Genomic DNA, 23,854 nt, shown 5'->3' with positions numbered 1-23,854 from the left:
AAGAAGGTGTCTTATGGGTGCGGACAGCTTGCGGGAGGCGCGGCGGTGTACAGCGGTGGAGATAATACTGCCACCTGACGACGTTGTCGGATGGCCCTCTGTGCTGCAAGCAGCTAATATTTCGCCGTTTATTCAAATTTGTTATGTACTAATAGGGTTTTTTCTATTTTATGTCTATTATTTAGAAACTAGCATCGCAGTTGTGATATTTGTTGTGTGAATCTGTGCTACTCACCTTTGTCAAAGCGTCCGCTGTCACTTATGTGGAGGTGGGGCAAGTCAAGCTATTTATATGTAGCGTTTTGCCCACCTTCCCAACCACATCTCATATATCAACTTGCTTTGTGGTAAATATACTTCAAATTTCAAACATTCACTGCGTTATAAATAACCGACATATACGCAAATACAACTCTGCGCTGCCGGTTACCGCATCACTTCGTTTGTTGCACTCAAGGGGACGTTGGTTGCCGTAATCAGTAACGGTGGCGAGCTGTGTGACAACGGCGAAATGCGATTAACCATAACCGCGGTTTGACTGCCCGTGTGAGAAAGGCATAGCGAGGGTGTTAAACAGTGCTGGAAGTGGCTCTAGCTCAGCTTGGATGTGAACATCTGGGAAAGACAGAAGGTTAAAAAAACCAGATGAGAAAATAAAATTACGAAAACGGAAATATTGACGCAGTAACACAATCGGTGTAGCAAGTTGAGGTATGTTGCATACCGCCAGTTTGTTTCACGGGTTGACCGAAAAGGCGAAAACTAATGGCACCAGCAGAACATTCCCTTGGTCCGTCGTTTACAGACACGCGGGATGGAGTGGTGCAAGCTGCAACGCAGGACGGCCGGGAGACTCAAGCAGATGGCGTCACTTCCGCCAATACTCTCCTTTTGCAGAGCCCCCCTCCTCCCTCTCGGCGCTCCCGGAAGCGACGAGCGTGTGTCGGCGGTGGGTCTTTAAGAAGCGATTTTCGTGCTTTTTACAGCCAGAATCGAGAAAAATTAAAACACACGATTTACAAGGTCCCACTTTCCTAACCATTGCCTTTCAGGCAATTTGAAAATCATTTCAGTTTCCGTTCAACCACATTCGTAAAAAAGAAAATGAGATAGCATTGGGAAGGTCCAAATAACCCCCGAAGCTTTGAAAGAAGGGCCACCCCAGAAAATAGATTAATGTATATTAGTTGGAATTAGTGGGTATATGAAATATTTTCTTGCAGATTAGTGGAATTATTAAGGTCTATTGGTTGATGGATTGAGCATAATTCCATATGGAAATCCAATGGGAGGTACTTGAATATTAGAGCCCTAAGATTTTCACAATCGTGGTGCTGAAGACATCATGATTCTCTCGACCAATCAGAGAAATTAGTTGCAAAGCAACCCGGCGGTTTTTGTAAGCCGACAACCTAAATGCTATTGGGATAATAATCAAGGTGAAGCAAAGAAAGCCTTACCTGCAATGCAAAGGGGAAATGGAAGCTGAGGTCAGTTCTCTGTAGATTTGTTGAAAGACGGTGGGGAAATTCTACAAGAAAAACTTACCGCACTGCATAGTGTACAGTACCTCAAACCCTTCCAGTGTACCAGGATGTTGGAAGAACGGTGACATCATCTTAATCCTTCCTGGACTTGAAATATAGAGAACAATCAGCGTCCTGTAGGTTGCTTTCCAGGCATTTGCTAAGGTAACCGCCAATGGAATTAGACCAGTCTTACACTACAGTCAACCAAAGGCCCTGGCAGGCCTTTTTAAAGGCTACTCGGGGAAAATCCAAATTTACGCAAACAATCAGGCGACAGAGAAATGTGCAGTTCTCATAGATTGCGAGAAACCATCTGAGTCACTCGATACCTCAGCAATCAAGCATTTATTGCAGAACCAGTGTGTGAAAGAGGCATACGGAGTGGCCCTGGAAAACATCAGTAGCGGCACCACAGCCACTGCAGTCCTCCACGAGGAAAGTGATGAAAGGCTAATCAGGAGGTGATAAGAGAAGTGAAATGTGAAGAGCTATGGGTAAAAGGTACTGTGAAATACCTCAGCAATCTGTGAATCACTGATTAGATTCCTTTGGTAACAAACTAAAGGGCCATATAGCAGCAAATGATGATAGAGGGCTGAGACAGGCAATGGAGGCTGGTGGGCCACGTAGTTTTTGTCAGGAAATACAAAGTAATGCTCAGTGCTCCGGGTAAGGGAAACAGTTTACGACAGGCACTGAAGCAGTGGAAGACGTACATAAGTACATCTACCTAGTTAGGGCAGGCACTGACCGCGCGTCAACGTCACGAGTGAAATAATGAGAATTAGAATGCGGTAAAGTGCACATGGCAGGCAATCTCAGAGGATGAATGGCAGTTTATGAATGCTTCTCAAAAGCAAATCATATACCTGCTGCATTAGGGATAAGGGGAACTTGAGGACAGCATGGCGAGTTAGAGAAAGTAAATTATGTTTAGCAATAAGAGACAAGAATACCGCGGAATTGCTAAGAAAAGAGTTTCGATTAAACGATATCCTAGTCGAAATGTAGAAGAAATGGGTATGTGCTTATAATGTGATGCCAGCGTTCCGAATAGTTAACGAAGATAACGAAGTGTTTTGCAAGAGAAGAAAGCATAACAGAGGGCGCCACGGAGTCAGGAGGGCGGATGAGCTCAGGACATTTAGAGGGAGCAGGTGGCCGCAGCTGGCATATGATACGGTGAATTGAAGGGCCCCTTTTCCTGCAGTGGAAGCCGTTATTGTTATGACGATAATGTTGTTGATAATGATGAATACGATGAACGTGCTTTTGTACGTGTGTGTACGTGACTTCATTACTTTATATTGCATATTGTTTCACTATGCAAGTCCTCTTTTACCAATCTTTGCTCTAACAGGACATGGTTCACATCGTCGTAACTCGCTTTATATCTAAAAGCACTTTGGTGGCTCAGTGGTTGCTTGGCTGCTGACCCGAAAGATACGGGTTCGATCCCAGCCGCGGCGGTCGAATTTCGGTGAATTCTAGATGCCCGTGTGCTGTCCGATGTCAGGGCACGTTAATGAACCCCGGATGGTCGAAATTTCTGGAGCCCGCCACTTCAGCGTCCCTCATAAATTCGCTTTGGGACGTCGAACTCCAACAAATCAAATCAAATCCCTTCCCCAGTGGCTGTATTTCCCTTGTAGGAAATTTAATGCACAGTGTGACTCCAGAGATGTTATAGTTTAATCGATAACTCTGTCTGAACCACTACTCAAGCCCATCTAACACCTCAGCTTGTTCAGTCCAACCTTGCAGCTTATCGTTCATGGCTTCCGTTGCTAGTCTACAAAAGAGAGATGTCACCCTTAACGCCCTCTAAAACACACTGTGAACTTTTCATTCTTAGCCTTTCTACACCAAGCTCATTACACCCTACAGCTTTTCGAGATTTCAAACGTTTGAATACGTCCCCTAAAGTAACCAGAACCTTCCTTCTTTCTTTTCTAAGGAATGCGACTGCGACTGGTCTCGTCGATATTTTGTCGAAGCTTGTTGCTACATGCAGCGAGACCTTTTACTACGCCTATTTTCAATCTAACTCGTCCTTGTGAATGTTAATTACCTTCTATCGCGCAGCTGCTTGCCTATAGTCGCATACGACTGGTGTCATAACGCACTTAAAGAATGCTTAAAAATGCATCGCAAATAAATGTCATGGCAGCTTCAATTTTCAATTAGTTACCGTCTTCATATTGCCTATGTAATCACGTTATTCTGAATTGATAAAAAGTGCTCTCTGGTCGCTTCAAAACTTTTTAGGCGCGTGCCTATAATTTCTTGGAATATCTGCTATCAGTGGATCGTTTTAAGCCTTAAAATCTTCCTGGCTTTACTTTGGAACGTATCTGCTTTTCCATAGTGTTTGTTAATGTCTCATGAATTTCAGGCAGTGACCTATTTTATTGTTTTCCTTTTTGATACGCCCTGTAAGTTCCTTGGGGGCTTTTTTTGACATGCAAATGCAATCAAAATTTCGACTTCCTTATACCTATCCACTGGTCTCCTTAGTACTGAAGATATCTTTCTCTTAATTACCTCTACAGTTCAATCGCACGTCCGTAACCTATAAGATGCTTTTTGCATACACTTTTCAGCCGTCTTTGATGTGGAAATTTAATGAGGTCACTCACGTAACGAATTCTTCACTCTATAATATCTGATGGCGGGCTAGATTCATCCTTCCCATATGAGAAAACAGTACGAATTAAGTTTACCTCTCTTCCTTATTCACTCCAATCTCGTCTATTTTCATAGCAATCAGCGTGTCATATACAATCAGCGAAAATATGCAGTAGTCAGTGTTAGAGTAAGAGTGCCCAATTTTCAAAGGATTACTCCCTCTTATTCCGCTACTTACTGCAATGACATCATGCTGCTCATATATGCTCAATACCATTTTTCTCGTCTTGCCTAGGTATCAATCTAATTATTGTATGTCGGTGTTCTATATCCCTGTGTGAGAACCTCTCATTAGCTTCGTAGTAATTTGATATCTACGAATAAACACACGAAGAAAACATCCTTTATCGCCTTGTTGTTGTTGCCAGTTGTTGTTGTTGTTGTTGTTGTTGCCTGCAGTATTGCAGTGTACGCATATCTGCTCGTAACTTTGTTTCCTCATTGCCATGTAAGCCGAAGGCTAACCAATATTCCAACTTACCCCCATTTAAGGTGGCCACCTTACTTGCTGCACCCTTCCCAACTACATTCTAGAATTGTCCGAGCTTCTTCAGGGTACCTGAGGTTCATTCCCGTCAGAGCATTAATATATATATATATATATATATATATATATATATATATATATATATATATATATATATATATATATATATATATATATATATATATATACCCTCTCCGTTAGATGACGTTCTACGTCACGCTCGCGGTATTACAGGACGTGCTACGTCCGCCGCTATGGTCGAGGTTGGCGCTGGTGAACACTCTCAAGGCTCGCTCACACGCAGTAAACATAAATACCCACGAGAGCAGCAGATTGGACAGCCGTCGCCGTAGCTCAGTTGGTAAGAGCACCGGACGCGATATTCGGAGGTCGTGGGTTCGGATCCCACCGGCGGCATGGTTGTTTTTTCTGCTGCTTTATAAGTAATTTTCTTTAAGCAATTTATTAATCTAAGTATTATTCTCCCCCTGATAAGCATAACACATTAAAAAAAAATTATAATAAAATTAACGTTCCCCTATGCACCTTGGTTTCGGTGACTGTTGGCTCCCTTCATAAATATATATATATATATATATATATATATATATCCACTTCACAGAAACTTCACCTAACTCCATATTTATTCAAACTATATCGTAAACCATGATAATATTACTCGCTCCGGTTCGAAGGCACGAGGCCACTGCTGTAAATATGTGTCATGTTTTGTAGCGAGAGCTACACTACGCTAGCACTTCGAGCATTCAGCATGACACCCGTTGAGCTCCGCGGCACCCCTTGAGCTCCGTGGGGGCGCCGCGACTGGTCATGTGGTTGGTCACGTGGTGTGGAGCAGCTGTCGCTGCCGGCGGCGTGCCGGCGAAACAGAGGGGGGGGGGGGAGTGAATGGGGGGAGAGAGTGATTCCACGTCCAGGGACGACGATGAAGAAGGAACGCCCAGCCAAACGGAGCGGCGAAAGTCTGACTTTGCAATTCGACTGAGCGAGTTCCACTCGGCCAGATGTAGCGCTCGCGTCACTCCAGGTTTAACCAGAGCTAAACCATAGCCATTTTTTTTATTTTGTGCCAAGGAATAAATCAGAGAAATAATTGGCACTTCTTACCTTCAAATGTGCATTCTGAGAAGCGTCTGAGACAAAACTGCCGTTTTAGTTGCTCTGAGACCGGGCGAAACCGCAAGTTGGGGTGCGGAACCTTTGAAATAACGGAATTATAGCCCCGTCACACGAGATTTCTCGAAGGCCTTTCCTGCAAACGCTTCTCTTTTCACCAAAGGACCGAAAGCTTAGAGGAGCAGCGACGCAGCTACACGGTGCAGCTTAAAGGTGAAACAGTTGTTGAGGCTTAGCACCCGCTGCTGTGCTTGAAGCGGCTGAAATGAGTGTTTTAAAATTGAAGTGGGGGAATTCTGTTCGTTCGTAGAGCTCAGACAATGTTTTTTTATTCTGATTGCTTCCTTAAAAGTACTGCAACAGCTACTCTCATCAGCAGCAGGTTCTGTGTATTGCGTTGGCCACCAGGGGCACTCGGTTTTGCTGAAACACTTTCACTGTCTTAAAATCTGGGCGTAAAATATAAACACCCGTACAAAAAGCAAATCCAGACACACTTTTCACGTTAAAAAAATTGTTTTGAAACATTGTTGGCTGTATCTATCTTTTGTATTGCTTTTACTTTTTGACGTTGGACGGCACTGCGTTCGCAGGTTCTCAAAGGCCGCGCCTTTGGGCTCCAAAGGTCTCTGACGAGCGCCTTCGCCTCCAAGGCCCTTGGCGGCAAAGACGCAACATTTGTGCCGTGTAGCTGCACTCCTTACGCCTTTGGATATAAGGACCTGGTTCTCAAAGGCCTTTGCGGTGCCCGTGTGACAGGGGTATTATACGGATGTGAGGCCAAGCGGTAGCACGCGGTGCCGTCGATAGATTTCTGATAAATGGTGCCAGTTGCCGAGTTCAAAGACACATTATAATCACCAGCAAAATATTTCTTCAAACTGTGGTTCATAAAAACTACACTGTTACGAGAAATTATTGTTTTGAATTCGATCGCGACCTTCCACTTTCTAGTAGTTCTGCGCTGAATTTTTCTCGGCTAATCATGGTCCCCTCCGACGCTATGTTTCGCAAACGGGCGTCAGCTTTCAAGAAACACGTGGGTATTACGGGATGTGACCTCACCTTCACAAGGCGCTTATTAAATCGAAAGCCTTTCTCGGCTGATGAGTGGCGTGGACCGAAGCTGTAGACGGAAGTTGTCCGCACGAACTTTCCATCGTAAGTTGTGTGGTAAATAAAACAAAATTGTAAAAGCTGATTAAGCAACAGTTCTTAAGCACCGTATACGTACTGAAGTAAAGCAGAAATAAAAATAAAAATAAAGCAAAATAAAAAACAATACAAAATGAAAAAAAAGAAAATGAAGATATAAACTGAAATTACAGAAAAAAGGAATGTAGGACGCTTAAGCGTTCTACATTGCGTCCTACAAGGTTCATTGGGGTATCAAACCCTCATTTCATACTGTTAGGTGGATTGTGCACAGACTGACGGGCACTATTCAAAATGTTGCTACTCATGGGTTGATTAAAATTTAGAGAAGCCTGAGTGTTCGCGGCCGCGGACGGACCGGGAGCACGAAGTTTCAGCAGGAACTCGGGCCCATTTTTCAACTGTGCTGCAGGTGCTGCACAGGCGCTACGCTTATGTTCGCTGCACTTTCGTTTGCAGAGAGAGTGGAATAAACCTACTGGGTAATAGCCACACTGACGTTTGAGAAGCGTGAACTGCCTCAGATTACATTAATGCACTGCTATTGATGTATGGCATGTATATTCGCGGATGACGTCAAGTTAAACGGGAGTGATGTGAAAGGAGGTTCTGGAAGAGAGGAGCATTCTAGAACCTCTATTATTTCATACCCGGTATATGTTAAGTTTATTTCCGATTACAGTATTCTAAAGCCAGACGTCAATGTGCTCCAGTTTTCACTATGTAAGAAATGAAACCGAGAGTTGCTTAAAATGTATTACTTTATTCTTTTCATTATCCGCCGAATGGAGCGCTCCTCAGCATCCTTTAGGATTTCCACTGGTTTGTTGACTCAAGCAATCTTTCAACCTTCCCGTTATTACTGCCTGTGAAGAAAAATAAACACAGCAATTATTGCCCTGTGATCACTGCAACGATCGAAAAAATATTACAGCACTTTTAGTGGACTAACAATAAAAAAAAAGAGCGCGCATCTCTCGGAACAGGTAGAATAGCTGTTATTGCGTGCAAAAATAAAATACAGTACCTCTGTTCTTCAAAGAATTTTGGACTGGAGCAGCACTGTCTACAGGATTTTGTTTTCGAGCAATAGTCAGGGTCATATTTTGGCTCAAGGGCGGGTGGACACTGACGTATTGTACAACTTTTGATTCTAAAATTTGAGCTCATAAAAAAAAAAAGATTTGGAAGTTGCAGGCCCTCTCTGAAGGTATTTCTCTCTTGCATAAAAAAGTTATTTAGAAAACAAATTATTGATTCCACAAAGAAACGAACGAATCAAAGGGATTATTTCTTTTTTTTCTTCAAAAGGACGTTTATCCACCTTGAGAACAACCGAGCAAAATGAGAAAATGCTAGTTAAAAGTGCCATTCCTTTTTTATATATGAGTGCACCTTATTTTCACATATTATGTTACTGCATTTGGCTCACTTTGAAAAACAAAAGCTGCTCAATTTGCTTCTTTTGCTAGAATTAAATAAATTATATTCAATGAAATATAAGGTTCGACAAAGTTTTGTATCGCCGGGTAGTAAATTTGTGTTGAAAAGGAAAACAGTGACCTCGACTAAAGGTTCTTGCAGAAAATCTTCACACTTTATGGCTTTCATTCGGAAGCCTTGTTTCTACACGATAAGCCAAAAGCAAGACGCCTATGGGCGTCTGAGCCATCGATTGGGCAAGTTGTGTACGTGGGCGGAAGATTACCATCGTTTTAATACAGGCTTCTTTCGGTTGTTTCGATTGACAGGGACTTCAGGTATTGGCGTGGCAACGAATTCTTTTCTTGCGTTAATGGATGCGTGTCCCCAGGCTATCTTGCGCTACCCGGCTTTCACGAGTTCCGCAAGCACGCTATAAGCAACCATCTTATTCTCGTGCTCACTTCAAATTTTGCACCATTTTGATCGAGAGATATTAGTGACATCTAATACCATTTTTTACGCGAAGCAATATAGCTAAAATTAATGTCATTTGCAAGTAATGATCAATGCGATGGAAAAAATTGGACCCAATAAAATATTTTAGTATGCGCTTCAATTATTGCGAACGTTGAGCAAAATGCACCTGAAATTTTTTTCCGCACCTTTGAATGCATAGTAAGCAGATTGTAAGCATATCTGCACCAATTCATTAAACACGATTAGCTATCGTGAGCCATGTCAAAGTTAACCCAGCACTCTAACGGCAGGCATGGCACTAAGTTCACTTTCATTGACGTGAGCATGAGGTTATTGCTAACTCGCTTGGGTGTTGAACAGCGAAAAAAAAAAAGGGTGACGGAAGAGAGCACACGAAAAGCGCTAACTCACACCTGAAGCTTTATTGGGAAGAAAGGCATCAATCAAAGTAAGGAAACATCATACTGCACATACCCAGGCTTCAGAAACAAATCAAGGGAAGCGCGATACATAGGTTTAAAACAACTCTCAAGTGATAGACCCGCAAAGATAGGGCAATTACTTGATGAGTATGTGCTGCAGGAAAGTAGTTAAGTATCGAATAAAAATCTACATGAAAGGTACATTGGTTCAGCAAGGGTTCCTAAAGAGCAAAAGTAATGTTTTCAGAAACTAGGGTTTGAAAATTTGCCACGCATTCAAAATTCTACAAGAAGCCTGAGGATAATTTCAGCATCGTTGACTCTAAACTTCATCATGAAGCTTGTCTTGGGAAATGCTTTTATCTTCGTTTTCTTATTGCCTAATAAAGAATTCCAGAACTCTGTTCTTGTTTCAAGTGCTTCCACGTGGTTCCATGTCAGATCACAGAACACCTTTGCTGTAACATACTGTTTTCCCCAGACATTTTATATTTTTCTCGATTTGTACAAAAACGCTATAAAAAATGGTAATCTCACCAATGATTTCAGAAGCAAAAATAGCTGCAAGCGTTCGCGAAACCAAAACCTTGGGCTGTTCGATAAGCAAAATAAAGTCTTCACCAGTCCAGAGCTCGGGCAAAGCAGCAGAGCGCCGAAATGAGAACTCGAAAGTGCAAATGTTTCATGCAATAACTTCTTTTTTTTTTGGTAAACACACGGGATCTCTTTAAAATATCTATGAACGGATCCGTTGCTATAATGCTTTCCATAAACCCAGCTGCCCAGCTCATCGTCATTTACGGTAATGGCGGCAGCACTGTCTGCAACAACAAAAAGACAGCCAGGAGACCCTCCATCCATACCGGATGCACTGCCAAAAGTGTGGTGCAAGTCCACTGTCATCTGTAAGCCTTCCTTTAGGTGTAAATAGCAGGTGTAGGTGCAGCGTGGCGGCCGGCGCGCGAGCCCTACTGCCGCCGTGGGACGGAGAGTAACAGGAGAGGAGGTTTTTGCCTCATGTATTCGCTCTCAACATGACTTGCAATATGTGCGGAGTGACCCAACTGAGGTTTCCGCTTAATAGTAAGTTAACAATCCTTCATACAGAACACCCAACTCGAACAAACATCCAAAACTCTTTATTCTTGTCACCTACGGCTAAACACATAAATTTTAAGCACCGTTGGGTATGAAATTATTACAGAACTGAATTCCTTGCACAACTCGTGCGTTGCAGCTCATACTGTGAGGGATTAATTGGGGCGACCGCATGGTTCCAGTATACGGTGTCTTCACGAACAGTGAAGTCTCGGCCTGTCGACTAAGTTTTTTCTTACAGCAGAATTCGGATGGAACGTGAAGTACTGTGAGAGCTCATGCTTAGATGATGCTTCTAAAGTTGCTGTAGATGACAGCATAGCACAGGCCGACTGAGTGGCATGCGTTGTGAACATGGAACCAATTAGTCTATCCTTAGAGTCGTATTATTCCTGTGCAATAGTTCAGTTACCGGAATTATCGATAGTGGTCGCTTTGATGTTTTCCATTTATCTATGTTTCCGGATGACCTTCATGCTCTGCCTGGTGAAAATGTATTACTAGAAAATTTGGGGCTCCAGTCCATCATCTACCTGCACTTGGTATTTTCGTTAAGCCTTCCTTCAAATAAAGCACCTGCTATTATAAAAAAAGAAAGGTTATCTTACCATCGTGTACATTGTAGAATGCGGGTGGAGGTAAAACTGTTAAAGATAGGGCAAAAAAATTGAGTTACAATTTTTTTACATTTTAGCCTCCGGCTCACAAAATTGGCGATATAACCTCTCGCCTTGTAGTTTGCGGCATGTGTCTTTTTTTTTCACTGATTTGCGACTGCATAAGCGCTGCGCTTTTCACAGTGTGTTATTCATCATTGTAGTACTATTCTCATCTTACGCACGCCAAATCTTGGATGGCACTCCACGTCCACTTTTCGCATACATTAAGTATAAAGGAAGCTTTTCACATACAGGAAAATCTACCTAGAGAAAAATTTAGCTTGACAGTGGATTAAACTCAAGACATCACGCGCAAATAAATCAATGTGCTGGCCTTTTCCAAATGAAGTGCTTTCTGTTATTGTTCAGATTACGGATACAATTTGGAGTTTTTCACTTGTAAATTTAAAGATTATGTTTTTAAGAGGTGCACAGAGCTCATCCATGGACCTGAAGCGTTAATAATAAAAATTTTCAGGCGCAGGCTGCGTGCATGACATCAACCTCAGAAGCTTCGTGCGTCGAAATTGGCTACACAGACGTTCGAAGTATTTTGTCAACGTACAAATAAAGCTACGACGGTGTAACTCCAAACTCGGAAGAGGTTTGTAGTGCTATGCTATTCTTTAAGATCAATTGTCTTTACTCTAGCTGCCATTTAAACTTGGTTATGAAAGCAATCATCAAAAAGTAAAGCCCTTTATTTCTTCCTCATAAATCGCCAAAAAACAAATATTTTGCGAGACGTATAGTAAAATAGAAACCACGTGTAATATACCTGGTTGAAGAACTTGTGTTGCACTGCAACTGAAACTCCCAGAAAGGGTGCTGCACTTTCAAACCTAGATTTTGCAGGAAAAATTAAACTTGCAAACGAAGGGCCCTGTTTTTGTTATAAGAGAATGGACGACTAGGGTGTAGGAACGCTAAGGTCTATTGTAGATCGAGTGCAATTTTTGAGTTTCCCTTTATCTAAGTCACATGCTAAATCTCGCATTTTTTGCTACGTGCAGCGTTTTACGTGAACATACAGACCATTGGACTTTATTCCAAATGGTGACGGAGACTGAGGTGGTAACAGCAAAACCATAATCCTCTTTCCTGTTCATCTGATTCGCTATTCAACGAGCGGTGCTTCGACAAAATATCGCTCAGTAAACATAACCTACTGCACAAGCCTATCTGCGCTCAGCCAACAAACTAGGATCTTCGAGTTGGACAAGGTTGGCCAAAACGTGGCCTTTCGAGCACGAAGAAAAAAACCCTTTGTTCAACTGTCAACGCTTGTACTATATGGACAGAACCATGCGTGTTATGATCAGGGCGTGCAGCGCTGACAACGGCGCCTAATGAGACTGAAGTAAGAGCACTGGAATTGGTGTAGCGGTTAGGAGCCTTAGCCGTTTTAGTTTGCTGGCTGGGCTTAAGCTGCTCTGTTGGGGTTGGCTGTTTGCTGCAGCATTTCGCTCCTTTAAATTGTGCCGTCGCCATGTATAACCCGATAATGATTAAGTAAAACTCTAGTTTGGGCGAGTTGGTTCATGTTGAAAGAAAAACTGGTAATGGCGCAAGAAACGGGGACACAGAAGGCACACAAAAGACAGGACTGACGCCAACTTACAACTGGGGTTTATTGCATCTAGCCTGCCTTTTATACCACAACCAAGCCATATCAACAAATGCGTAAACGTTGTACATATCAAACGGCAATTCATGCGAACACTGGCAACAAAGTAACGCTGATCACTACAGAATCTAATCTACACAGAGCTTGGGAAGCCAACTTCTTTTCTGGCCAGCATAAATAATAACAACATCATCCAAGGGGCATGACAAGTCCACACTATCAATTTATGAAACGCGTGAAGAAGGCGAAAAAGAGCACGAATTGAACGACTATGAGATAAAACCACGTGAAAAAAGATGACATTAATGAGGGATGAAGTCTGAAGATACAGCGCCTAGCGTCAAGTGATAAAAACTGAATATCATTCCTGAAAAAAACAGTCGTCTTAGCGTCTAAAAATCTAAAGATTGTAAAACACCGAAAGAAAGGACGATACATGAGCACAAAACCAAGGGAAATCTGCGAACTACAAAAAACCTTCTATAAAAGACGTCTCGGCACTGCTAAGAATAATGGAAGGCCTGCTAACGCATTTGTTTCCAGCTTTTTTGATGAAATATGCCTCAACAATCTCTCTCTCAGTTTTATCTTTTCCACTCTTCAAAAATCTAGTTTTCTCGAATTCGGGACGGCACTTTGAACAGCTTTTGCAGTGGTCAAAGAGGAAGCTCCTTTCGTTGTTGCGCAAGTTTCGGGAATGTTCACTTGCACGCTCATTAAAACAACGACCTGTTTGCCCGATGTAAACGAGGCCACAGCTAAGCGGTATCTCATAAACCACTTGTGTCCTGCATTGCGTGAACTTTTTTTGGTGTTTTATGATGCTGAAAGAGCAATTTTCACGTAGTCGTGATGAATATTTTGCACCTAGTTGTCAAGCCTGACCCGTTAGCATTGCAAAAACTCTTTATACACAGACGAGTTCGTTTACCACACTGGGGGCCATCAGCGATTCTTTGACGTTTGTGCCTTGGAAAGCAGAATCTATGTGATATTAAGTTATAAATATCTACCAATTCGGGTTCACCAATAATGCGAGTATGAAACCGGCCTTACTAGACAAAAAAAAAAGACGCTGCAAATTTCCAGATGTTTATTGTTAAAGGTTTTATGAATTTCAAAATTCGTTCTGATTGTTTTAAAGTCTAACATACTCTTTGTTAAACTACAGCTATATGGTATACGGGAACATGTCCTTCACCTTCATCTGGTATATGTGCTTGCGATTTCAAATCATGGTGAATAATAATCGCCACTCTTTTCTGCCACAAATATGATACGCTGTATTGGAGGGCAGTTGTTTAGTTGTATATTTTTAACATCGAGGAAATAATTTATCTATGCAAATAGAAAGCCGAAATTTAACACTTTCGTTCAAAACACTAGTTCGCCCTTTTCTTATTTTGATTTTAAACCACTGAAGGATATTTCGAACTTAAATTCGCTAATTTCGTGGAATGGTTGTTCTTCCAATTTTTAGGAGCAAAGAACAAAGCGATGACATTCCATGCAAAAACCAACGCAGTAGTAAATCTCTACCTACGTTTTTAAAGGGCACTAATATCGCATACGTCGAAATTTCCAGATTAATTGGCACACATTTTACACCTAGCATGTCCTAGTGTGCCCACATCATCATGATCAAGATCTCAATTTCTAAGGTTAACGAATGGTGCCTTATCAAACTCTTGTTCAAATGCTGTTCAGGTCATCTGCCCTGTTATGTATCGTAGAGAAATGTTTTATGCCAAATTTACTCGAACCACATTTGGCACAGTCCTACCTAGAAAACGTGTAATGCCCAAACCGGTACATGAATAGCAGTCTGAGCACCCGGAGAAGGCGGCATTGTTTAGAAAAACAAATTTTCCGGACAAAGAAAAGTATTCTTACCATGAATTGTAAAATATTCGCAGGGTCCGTCTTCTGTTGAGAGGAAAGCGAACCAAAAAATTCAAGGTTCGATTTTATAAGTGCTCGCAGTGACAGCTAAGAGAAGTGGGCTCATAACAGGAATTGTGACTGTGAACTTACTGGAAAGCAGTACTATGCTATATGAGAAGTGCTTGCCGGCGCACTTCTATGAGGCAAGTGATTTGCAATTTTGGGGGTTCCAACTGGCGCAGGTTTCATCACCACGATGAACCCCATGTCTACTTGTAGCATGCACGGCTATTATTAGCTCATCATTACTTTTTTACCCTTGTCACTTTCTTCATTTCGTCTCTACGGGCCATGTTTAGCTGCTCACAAAGAGATCGACTTTTACTGCGTCTCTCCATCACTTCATACACTAGCCAGTTCCAACCTCCCCAATAAATAACGGCACAGCGCGGACGCTTCACCGGACCCCCGTCATCACGAAAGTTGGAAGAATGGATTCCGTCGATGGTGATGAGGATTCAAAATATTGCGAGAATTGGCAGTGACTAATGCGGCGAAGGATTGATCGATTGATCGACCACCACAGCTGCTCGAAACACAGCATACGATTTCATGCGTTCTGGTACTCCTAGGCCTGCGTGCAGCGCAGGACGACAGATGATACATTCCTGATAATGCCAACAGCCCTGCCCACCTGCTCATAAGGTGAAAAAACGTTTGACCCCGAGGGACCTTCTTGACAACAGGCAGTTTTTAACTCAGCAAGATCTTTAAACAGCGTCAGCAAGCTCTATTTTAACACGCTTTATCGCAGACGGCGATTCCGCTTAACCGTAGAACCCGGCATGCAGGAATACTTTACGGTTGCATTCACGCTGCCTCTAGAGAATATATCAGTGCATAAGTAAAGCAGCAGACGGGGGAAAAATCATACGTACAATACCTCAACTCTCGTGTTTAACATTCAGTCTCAGTGCAAACAAATGGTCATTATAAAGTCATCGGTTGGCGATCATACAGCCGTGATTTCAAAATCTGAGGTGGGTTTCAAGTGTTCTACTCGACTGAAACCTTTTGTACAGCAAGAAGGGCACATAAGAAATGTCAAAAATTAGCGCTTCATTCATTACCTCAACGGGTATACTTACTGTTTTGTTGCACAATTTAGTGTAAACATCTGAATAATATGGTATTGGACTTGTGGTGTTTCGGAATACCTGAAGGTATGTAAGCGAAAAACATTGTCACATCTTACTGGACGCCAACGAAGACCTAGAACAAGCAGCAGTTCAAGTTGTCATCCACGTCATAGGCGTTAAAACTAACACTAGTAATTAACGTGTTTTCCTCCTACTCATTGGCTGAGGGCTCCTAGGAACCACAAGACTGGCTTTCTACCTCGGGCAAAATGAAGAGAGTGACCTGCTAGTGCCATAGCTTCACTGAGAGATCAGTGCAGGCGAGTAACTGGTCTTCGGTTGTGCTTTCTTAGCCGTTATTTTCTTAGCGTTAGTTCAGCAGAGGAAGTTTTCTTGACCAAGCATGAACGGAGCAACGAGGCAACGCTAGCCTAGAAAGCAATGTGCAACAATACTTTGCTATGCATCTAGATCAGCTCTCCATTTGTCTTCCGATGTTGGCACTTTGTGCATTCAAGCTTTGTCATTTGATCAGTAAGTCTTGAAAGGTATGATTTGGTGCATTTGCCTATAAACGATTCTTTGGCACATCTTGGAAACTATTTGGTGTCACTTCAAATAATTCTAAAGGGTAATCCGTGTTTCACCGCCTTCAGCACTGCTACCTTATTAGATGAAAAAGCAGCTTGACTGACAAATGGCAGTGCCAGATTTATTAACAGCTGCGGGTAAAAGCTGTGTTAAGAAACGAAGAAGGTATGAGGCAGCTGCATGACTTTTCGTTGAAAACAAATACAACCACTGGCATAACTGCTCTGTAGTTCATTGTTTTCTCTAAATATACACCATACAGACTTCATTCAAGGCACTGAATTGTTCATCGTTCATTGTAGTTCAGTGTTCTCTCTAAATATAGACAAAAGTTTGCTGGCTGCTTTCAAAGCACTGAATTATTTGAGTTTTGCCTTAAATTTCCACACCACGTGCCTCCAAGATTCACACATTTGCGGCACAGCGTCTTAATCCTCATAGATAAAGTTAAACAAACTGAAAGGGTTTGGACAGGCCTTTAAAGAGTGACAATTATTCTGGTATTATCAACCCTTTATCATTTCAAAACGGCTGCGAGGTGCCTTCAAAGCCCGCTTCAGCAACGGGAGAATGCAGTTAAAATGATACATACAGCTAACTAACCGCTGAACATCAAAATGTAAGAATTTGCACATTGACTAGCTTATCTGCGTTGTTATCCGTCAACTGCTCTTCGGTGGAGTTGCGTGGTATAAAAGAATTACTTTAGCTAAACTGTTGCTGAAACACGCATAATTCAGCGAAAAGCTGTCGTCGAGGTGGCGTTCCCACTGTTATTTTTTTTACTGGCCCACACTACTGTACGTTGTTGGACGCGTGCATAACGGCCGCAGCTTCCAAGAGCCGGCCAGGATCCGCCGCCTTCTTCTCTCTGACCGGATTCAAAGACGATGAGGAGGGACTGCAACACTACAACACTATCGCTAGATCTGAACACATCGTTGGCATGCTAACTGTGCTATTCGGAGCCCAAGGGAACCGGCGCACTTAGTGAGTCTCAGCCCAAATCCTCCTAGGCAATAGTTTCTATACTCCGTTTCGTATACAGCAGGCAATGCTGCGGAGCCCGAGGTAGTAGTAGTGCGGCCTTGAAACCGTATTACTCCGCCACGTATCCTTCGTTCGTGTTAAAACTCCGGTGAGTGTATGGACGAAAACATAGAGCAATATAAAACGATGTGGTTGCATTGAAAATCATGGTCGGAACTGTGAGGAGCTCAGTGTTCGGGCCCTCGGGCTGTAATTTTCACTAAGTGTCAACCACTTTTTGGGCGCGGATTGAGTAGGAACAATTCGCCATACCAACAGCTTATCGTACCGCCACATGTAATCGTTGCTTCGCGAAGTCTCGATGGGGCACGAGGTAAAACGTAACAGGAGGTAAAAAGAAGTCCAGGAGGTGCGAGTCGCGGCGCTTAAGGTTTGTCGCAACGATATAGTGTTCACCTTAGTTGTACTGCGAAATACTTTTCGGGGCACAGACTTGTCTTGCTGGAACAGGCACGCCAGCTTTGGCACCGTTGCCTGCTATGTATGAAACGGAGTATAGGAAAGTGCTCTTTGAAGCCGGTGGTCAGCGGCGTCGGCGTGTCAACCGCAAATGAGGTGCAGTAGCAGCCGCGGAGCAAGGAGCGGTGTTTCCTGCTGTTTGCCCTGGCTACCTTTTGCACCCGAAGTTACCCTTTCGAGGGTGCTGGGAGGAAGGAGGAGTGGTAGCGCGCTTGGGGGAAGGAGTGGGGTGGGGGAGGGGGTGTTTTCTCGAAACTCAGATACATAGGCACGTCACCGACCTTACCGATGCATCGAAAGCCCCTGTATAGATGTCGGTTATAGCGACGTCAGTCCCCTCTCTTTCGCATTTGGCAGTTTTTTCGCACGACAGGGCAAGAGCGCGCCTCGTACGGGACCGCACATCTGTTGTGGCTTAGCTCCCTAAAACAGCATTTCGCTGTAAAATTGTTGGCCTTCTTCACTATATTCTTATAGAAAATGCGACACCGTTCGGAAGTTGCGCCACCCCATAATATTCCAAACGAGCTCCCAAAATTTGGAAGTAGGACCCCTAGAAATTCAACTAATGTTGATTAGTGGGTGAATTAAGGCGGAAGGCTGAGTGTGGTTAATAGAATCTTAAATGAGAGCCAAATGGTAAGTCCTCGAACATTCTAGTCCTGAGAGTTTCATATTTGGATGCGCTGATGACACGCCGCCCCTCTCGACAAATCGGGGAATTTTATTAAGGAGCAACCGGGTGGTTTTTGCACGGCGACAACCTAAATGGTTTTGCATGAAAAGTCATTCAGTGACATTTTCGTTTAACTTAGCAGAAAGATACTTTTACTAAAATCAAGCGGCAGTAAAATCGTATGACGGTGTATTTTTGATACATAGTTTGAAAGTGGGGAGAAAATATCAACTATAAAAGGTGAATTAAGCATCTAAATCATATCCGTAGGTTTAATGTCGTAAAGCTGCGTTGAATGCAGCGAAGTAGGATGGCCTGGCTTACTGTGCTGTGTATAATATGCTGTGTAATATGCTGTGTATAAACTTTTTTTTACGACATTCCGCAAACTGCCAATGAAAGGGGGCCTGCGGCCCTGTCAAGCTGGCTTCTGGCAGCTTTTTCTGCAGGCTTCCTGCATCATGTAATGTGATGTGAATAAACTTCTTCTTCTTCTTCTACTATAGCCGCTGTTCTTGCTATCGCTACTGTCTATGAATATTGTCGAGCTTTATTTTCCGCTAAGTGTACGGCGCATTTCCTAAACTGCAATAGAAATAAAGAGCAAACGCCACGCTAGTTCTACTCACCGTGTCCATGCATAACAAAGTTGTGTTTTGCTGTTCTGTGGTGAGATCTGTATGTAAAAGGAAGGAAGACTGGTTACATCAAACGTGGGCTATTGGGAATTGCCCTACAAATGGATATCTTGCTTAATGAATCCAACGATGGTACGATTAGTAACCTGAATGATCCTGTCTGAGCCGGCTTGCGATGGCGATGAAATGAAGAAATGTAAGATTTCATATATTGTAGTAGCTGCTAAAACCGCTAGGCCACCGCTGCGGTATCCTAGGGGTTAACGCATCCGTTTCGTACTCGGAGGAGCTGCGAGATGAAGAATGTTAATTTTACTGGTGTTTGCTCGCATGTGCACCCACTGGCGGTGCTCACACCAGAGGGTGTTCCGGTAGAGGCGCACTCTAGGCCCGGAGAGTGCTGCCACCATCGAAGCGAGATAATGAGTTGCAGACTATGGCAATTGGACGAGTTTTTTTATTGTTTAGGGTGAACTGCAGCACGATGGAAACACGATCGACGGATAGCAAGACACGCTTTTCAGTTATTTATGAGCGCACCTGGGAGCAGGGTCTCCTGCCGAACAACCCCTTCTCATATATTTCTTGGACGCTGGGGCCGCATCACCGCTCCTTCCTCGCCTTCATTATATCGGCCTCTTTTTTGTCACTCAATATCCCCCAATTTTTGTTTTTCATTTTGACCTTCACTACTTTCTTTATGCCCTGGAGGAAATAAATAACATTATATAAAAAAGGTCGAGCACTCTCGCTTTACTATCCTCTTTTCACTCCACAGCCAGACTTCACTTTTAGACGCGTGGCGTTTTGGCGGAATTATGGTTATACTGCTTACGGGGTAGCGAGAATTCTTTTCGCACCCAAAAACACCCCGTCTGTCTCTGAAGAGATCCTGCGAATCACTGTTGAGTGTTGACAAATTAGGGGAGTCCAACAGCATCCGACATGAGTGAGTACATGGTACATTCCGCTACAGAAAGCATTCCAGAAACATTCACTTCACTGCAGGTGCACGCTGTGGCCCTAAGACTTTTGACCATGCCTGTACCTATGTAAGGGAAGAAGGACCTTCACCTTTTAAGGCCTTCCAATCTACGGAAGCCGTAAGTATCCCACTATACGAGTGAGAATAAAGACTTGCAGGCTGGTTACTGTTGCGAAAGAAGATAAGTTAAACAACTTCGTGCCATGCAGAAGATGTTTAAAGGGGCTTTATAATCGAAATTAGGATAGAAGAACTAGTACAAGTCATTTGAGGAAAGAAAAAATATTGGCAGATTTGTTTCAAAAAAAGGATAATTATTGTGGGGGAAACGTTTGGCGATATGCCATACACAGGAGTTTGTGACACTGATTACAGAGCCAGAGGGGTGCGCCTTAAGCGCCATAAGTATTAAGGGGCTCCTAATTTCCCACAAAAACTGGTTATTATGCGCCGCATTCAGTGTACTCTGGCATAGTCACCCATCACTGAAATATTGGCCTGTTTTAGCGCGAAAGTTACAGCAATGTGTGCAGATTTTTACAGTGGTCTGTAACTTCATGTCGAAGATAGGTCAAGTATCGGTATGGGACATTAGGAGCTTCCTCGCTGGCACAACCTAGTGACGCCATAAGCTTCTCATATCGATGAAGCCGAAAGGGTCGCATTAAGATCTGCTGACATGGAACAACTGCAGAATTGGGGTATATTTGTGGCCTCGGCTTGATATGTGGACACCTGCAAAATCTGAATTAAATATTTTGATTCAGTAGATTTCACTTTTAAGGTGGCGCCGCAGTTGATCTCACTGCTGTCCTCCTGACCTAAAAGACTTCAGGTACAAATGAAATGTGCCTAACATATAGCACGTTAGACTTTTGAACGGGTGTATAATTGGAAGGAAATGCTTGCTAATGAAGTTTAAGCAAGTGCCCCAGGAGGCTGATGGTGAGGACAAGCATCTTCGTGTACGCTGGCTATGCGAAGCTTCTGTGCTGGGTGGGCGCGGCAGCTTCAGCACCATGTTATGGATTCGCTGAACAATCTCATATTTAGCTTGTGATGATAAACTTCTATGTTTCTAGCTACAAAATGCGTAGTTCAACAAAATATACGATGTCACACGGCTTTTCCTGCCCACATATTTGGCCTACCTTTGCAGATAATCTGATATAAAACTGCTTACACGTGGCGAAGAGTGGCAACTGAAACGCCCGAAAGCTATGCAATTGATAAAGAGATGCCAGTGGCCTACAATACCTTGGTTTTGGAAAGAAATCTGGTATTCAAACATTCTTAGCTGACCGAAGTATGCGAAGGAGATTTTAATTTTTGTGTGGTCGGTACAGAAATGTGCCTCAAAATTTCTGCCATGTTCAGTTCACAGCTGAAAATGTCAACATCTTCTATCTCATAAATTTTAAACCGTTTCGTTTACGCCCTGCTTACTGCACACTGACTGAAAGAATAATTTGTTCACAATGAATTTATTTTGCAGCATGCATTCTCTTCAGTCATAGCTTTGAAATTTGCTCGCTCAATAAAAGTTTCACATCAGTGAAGCAGCCTTAGCATTGTTTAATTTTGTAGCGAAAGCTCTGAGTGAAATCTCCTTTGAAGTCTGCGTAACGTCACTGCTATTTCGCGGCCTTCCCGTCGAAGAGCTTGAAATTTCTTTGAGAACTGCGACCACAAACAACTGTGGGTTGCGACATTACACGCTAAAGGGAACAACAACAGGGAAAGCAGCGCAAGTGTCGTACTGCCACTTAATATCATGACATTACGCTTTGCTCTAGCGACTGCAAGTAACATGTTGCTGTCATGAACAAGGCAAACATCTAACGAAATATTTTATGAACATGCAACAGTAATCAAGAAGGCATTTACTTCCGTCTGTTTAACACCATCTCTTGTTGTTAACTAAGTTGCACGTCCAGAGACGTAACGCTGGCCTACTGAATTGATTGTTAAGCTGAGTTCTTCAGGGAGATATGCTGAACTGCTGCTGTAATACATATAATGAAATAATTGAAATTCCCCATCTAAAACAAAGAAAATTTACAGGGCGATAAGATAACTAATGCATCCATTCTGCTAAAGAAGTTTGAATTTACCGTCTGTGATTACTTTGACGCTTTGATGCAAGTGAATGCTTTTACTCTAAGCCGAGAGTTCGCACGTCCTTTAGAGTTTTACTGAAAGGGGAAGTTCGGCGGAAGTGGGTGGCCGAAGGCGTTTGTGGATGGTGAAGCATGGGTGGGGAGGTGTGTCTAGAGTGGGTGTGATTGGGTGACCAGTCCCCACGTTTGGCTTTGGGGTGGCTATTAAGAAGTGCTTCAGGAGCGCGGCTGGCTTTCTCACTGCGTCTATAAATTCTATTTCGCCGTCGAGGTTTCATGCCGCTACTGCGTCGGATTCTACTCGGTGGATGCCTTCTGGAGGGCGATGGTAGTTGGACCTGTGGTGGGTGGTGTATCTGGAGAGTCAGTTGGGCGGAGTTTCGGTGGGTCGAGGGCGGTGTGGAGGTGGTGGTGATGACGCTGTAGGGTGGTGACACAGGCAGACACCCGTGGCTACGGACAGATGAAGGGATTTCGGGTACTGAGATAACAGTACAACAAGCGCAGTAAAAGAAAAAGCTCCTAGAGCTATGCAAAAGAAAATTCATAACAGAATAAATATTTCATGCATGAGGAGGCAACACTCACATGATAGCCGATGTGTTTTTTGTAGCTTGATATGCCTCGCATATGAGAATGCCTCTGCATAACCCACGAAGTGATTGTTATTTGTTCAGGTTGACATCGCACCTCTTAGCAATAGTGATAAACGTGTTTGCTACGGCTAGTTTCACGGAACTTTACCGGATCTAGCAATAAGGTATAGCATAGGAGAACAGAGCATTCCAGTGAGAGAGACAGGTGGCTGGCGTTTGCTTCCTGTTTGCCCTGCCGTGTCTCTTCGCTGTCACACCTACAAGCTCAAGCCCCACCTTAATAGCTCATATTGCATGAACTGAGGGAGTAAAACAAAAAAGACGTGCACATCAGCACCAACTTACTACAGAACGCTTCATAGAGCCCTTGGTATTGTTCGTAGGCAGATGTCACAAAGCCACTCGCGAGGGTAACCAGCACTATTGCAACTACGGCGTTCTCCATTGACATCTCCTTACGTGTTGAGTACTTGTGAACAGGCTGCCAAACATCCGTCTGTAAGTGACGATGAACCGGGCTTTCATATAATCCCTAATGAACCTTCGACATATGGCCACCGTAAGTAGGAAAGTTTATTCAGTTTGTGCGGCAGATAGCATAGCCTAAATGTTCAGTGTAAGCGAGAGTTCTTTCGTTAAAAATACACAAAAGGGCGACAACCCTTAGCCTTTCTCCTCCAGCCCAGTGCACGAGAACGTGAAGTAAGTCCGGGAATGTGACCTTTGGATAGCCTGACGCTGCTGAATGTATAATATATGTTAATAGTATTTTCATGTTCGTGAATAAGCAATGACCTGTTCTAACGCGATAGCTTTAAGCGTGCTGTTCAGCTGAGAAACCGAAGTAGTTGGCTTTGGCGTTTGTGTAATGAGAAAATCGGAATTGCAGAGATGGTTGTGACGTCAGAACTACTTGGCCTCGCATGGGGAGTTCCAACGCTCCACAACGATCCCCCTGTACAGTGGTGGTGACGTCGCTATACATATTCTCAATGATCTACGGGTTCGTCAC

At 43.2% G+C, this 23,854-nt stretch overlaps 1 protein-coding gene across 1 annotated transcript; it reads right to left on the bottom strand.

Annotated features, from left to right (window-relative positions):
* Positions 1–591: 591 nt before the first annotated feature.
* LOC144101714 (uncharacterized) lies at positions 592–23,436 on the bottom strand. Its single transcript, XM_077634849.1, has 6 exons — positions 23,188–23,436; positions 19,133–19,179; positions 15,737–15,805; positions 14,598–14,630; positions 11,027–11,062; positions 592–615 (listed from the first exon to the last, which is right to left on the bottom strand). The coding sequence occupies exons 1-6, from the start codon at positions 23,291–23,293 to the stop codon at positions 592–594; spliced, it is 315 nt and encodes a 104-aa protein (XP_077490975.1). The 5' UTR covers positions 23,294–23,436.
* Positions 23,437–23,854: the final 418 nt, after the last annotated feature.

Source organism: Amblyomma americanum, chromosome 8 (genome assembly GCF_052857255.1).
Source record: "Amblyomma americanum isolate KBUSLIRL-KWMA chromosome 8, ASM5285725v1, whole genome shotgun sequence".
Lineage (NCBI taxonomy): Eukaryota > Metazoa > Arthropoda > Arachnida > Ixodida > Ixodidae > Amblyomma > Amblyomma americanum.
Note: the sequence above shows the minus strand (reverse complement) of the source record. Positions and strands in the feature narration are given on the sequence as shown.

Excerpts from the sequence above, each read along its gene's own strand:
- LOC144101714 (XM_077634849.1), bottom strand. The coding sequence starts at position 23,293 with ATGTCAATGGAGAACGCCGTAGTTGCAATAGTGCTGGTTACCCTCGCG. Across the intron at positions 19,180-23,187 it reads GCTCTATGAAGCGTTCTGTA|ATCTCACCACAGAACAGCAA; the intron begins GTAAGTTGGTGC and ends TTTTACATACAG. Across the intron at positions 616-11,026 it reads ATTCTACAATGTACACGATG|ATGTTCACATCCAAGCTGAG; the intron begins GTAAGATAACCT and ends TGTCTTTCCCAG.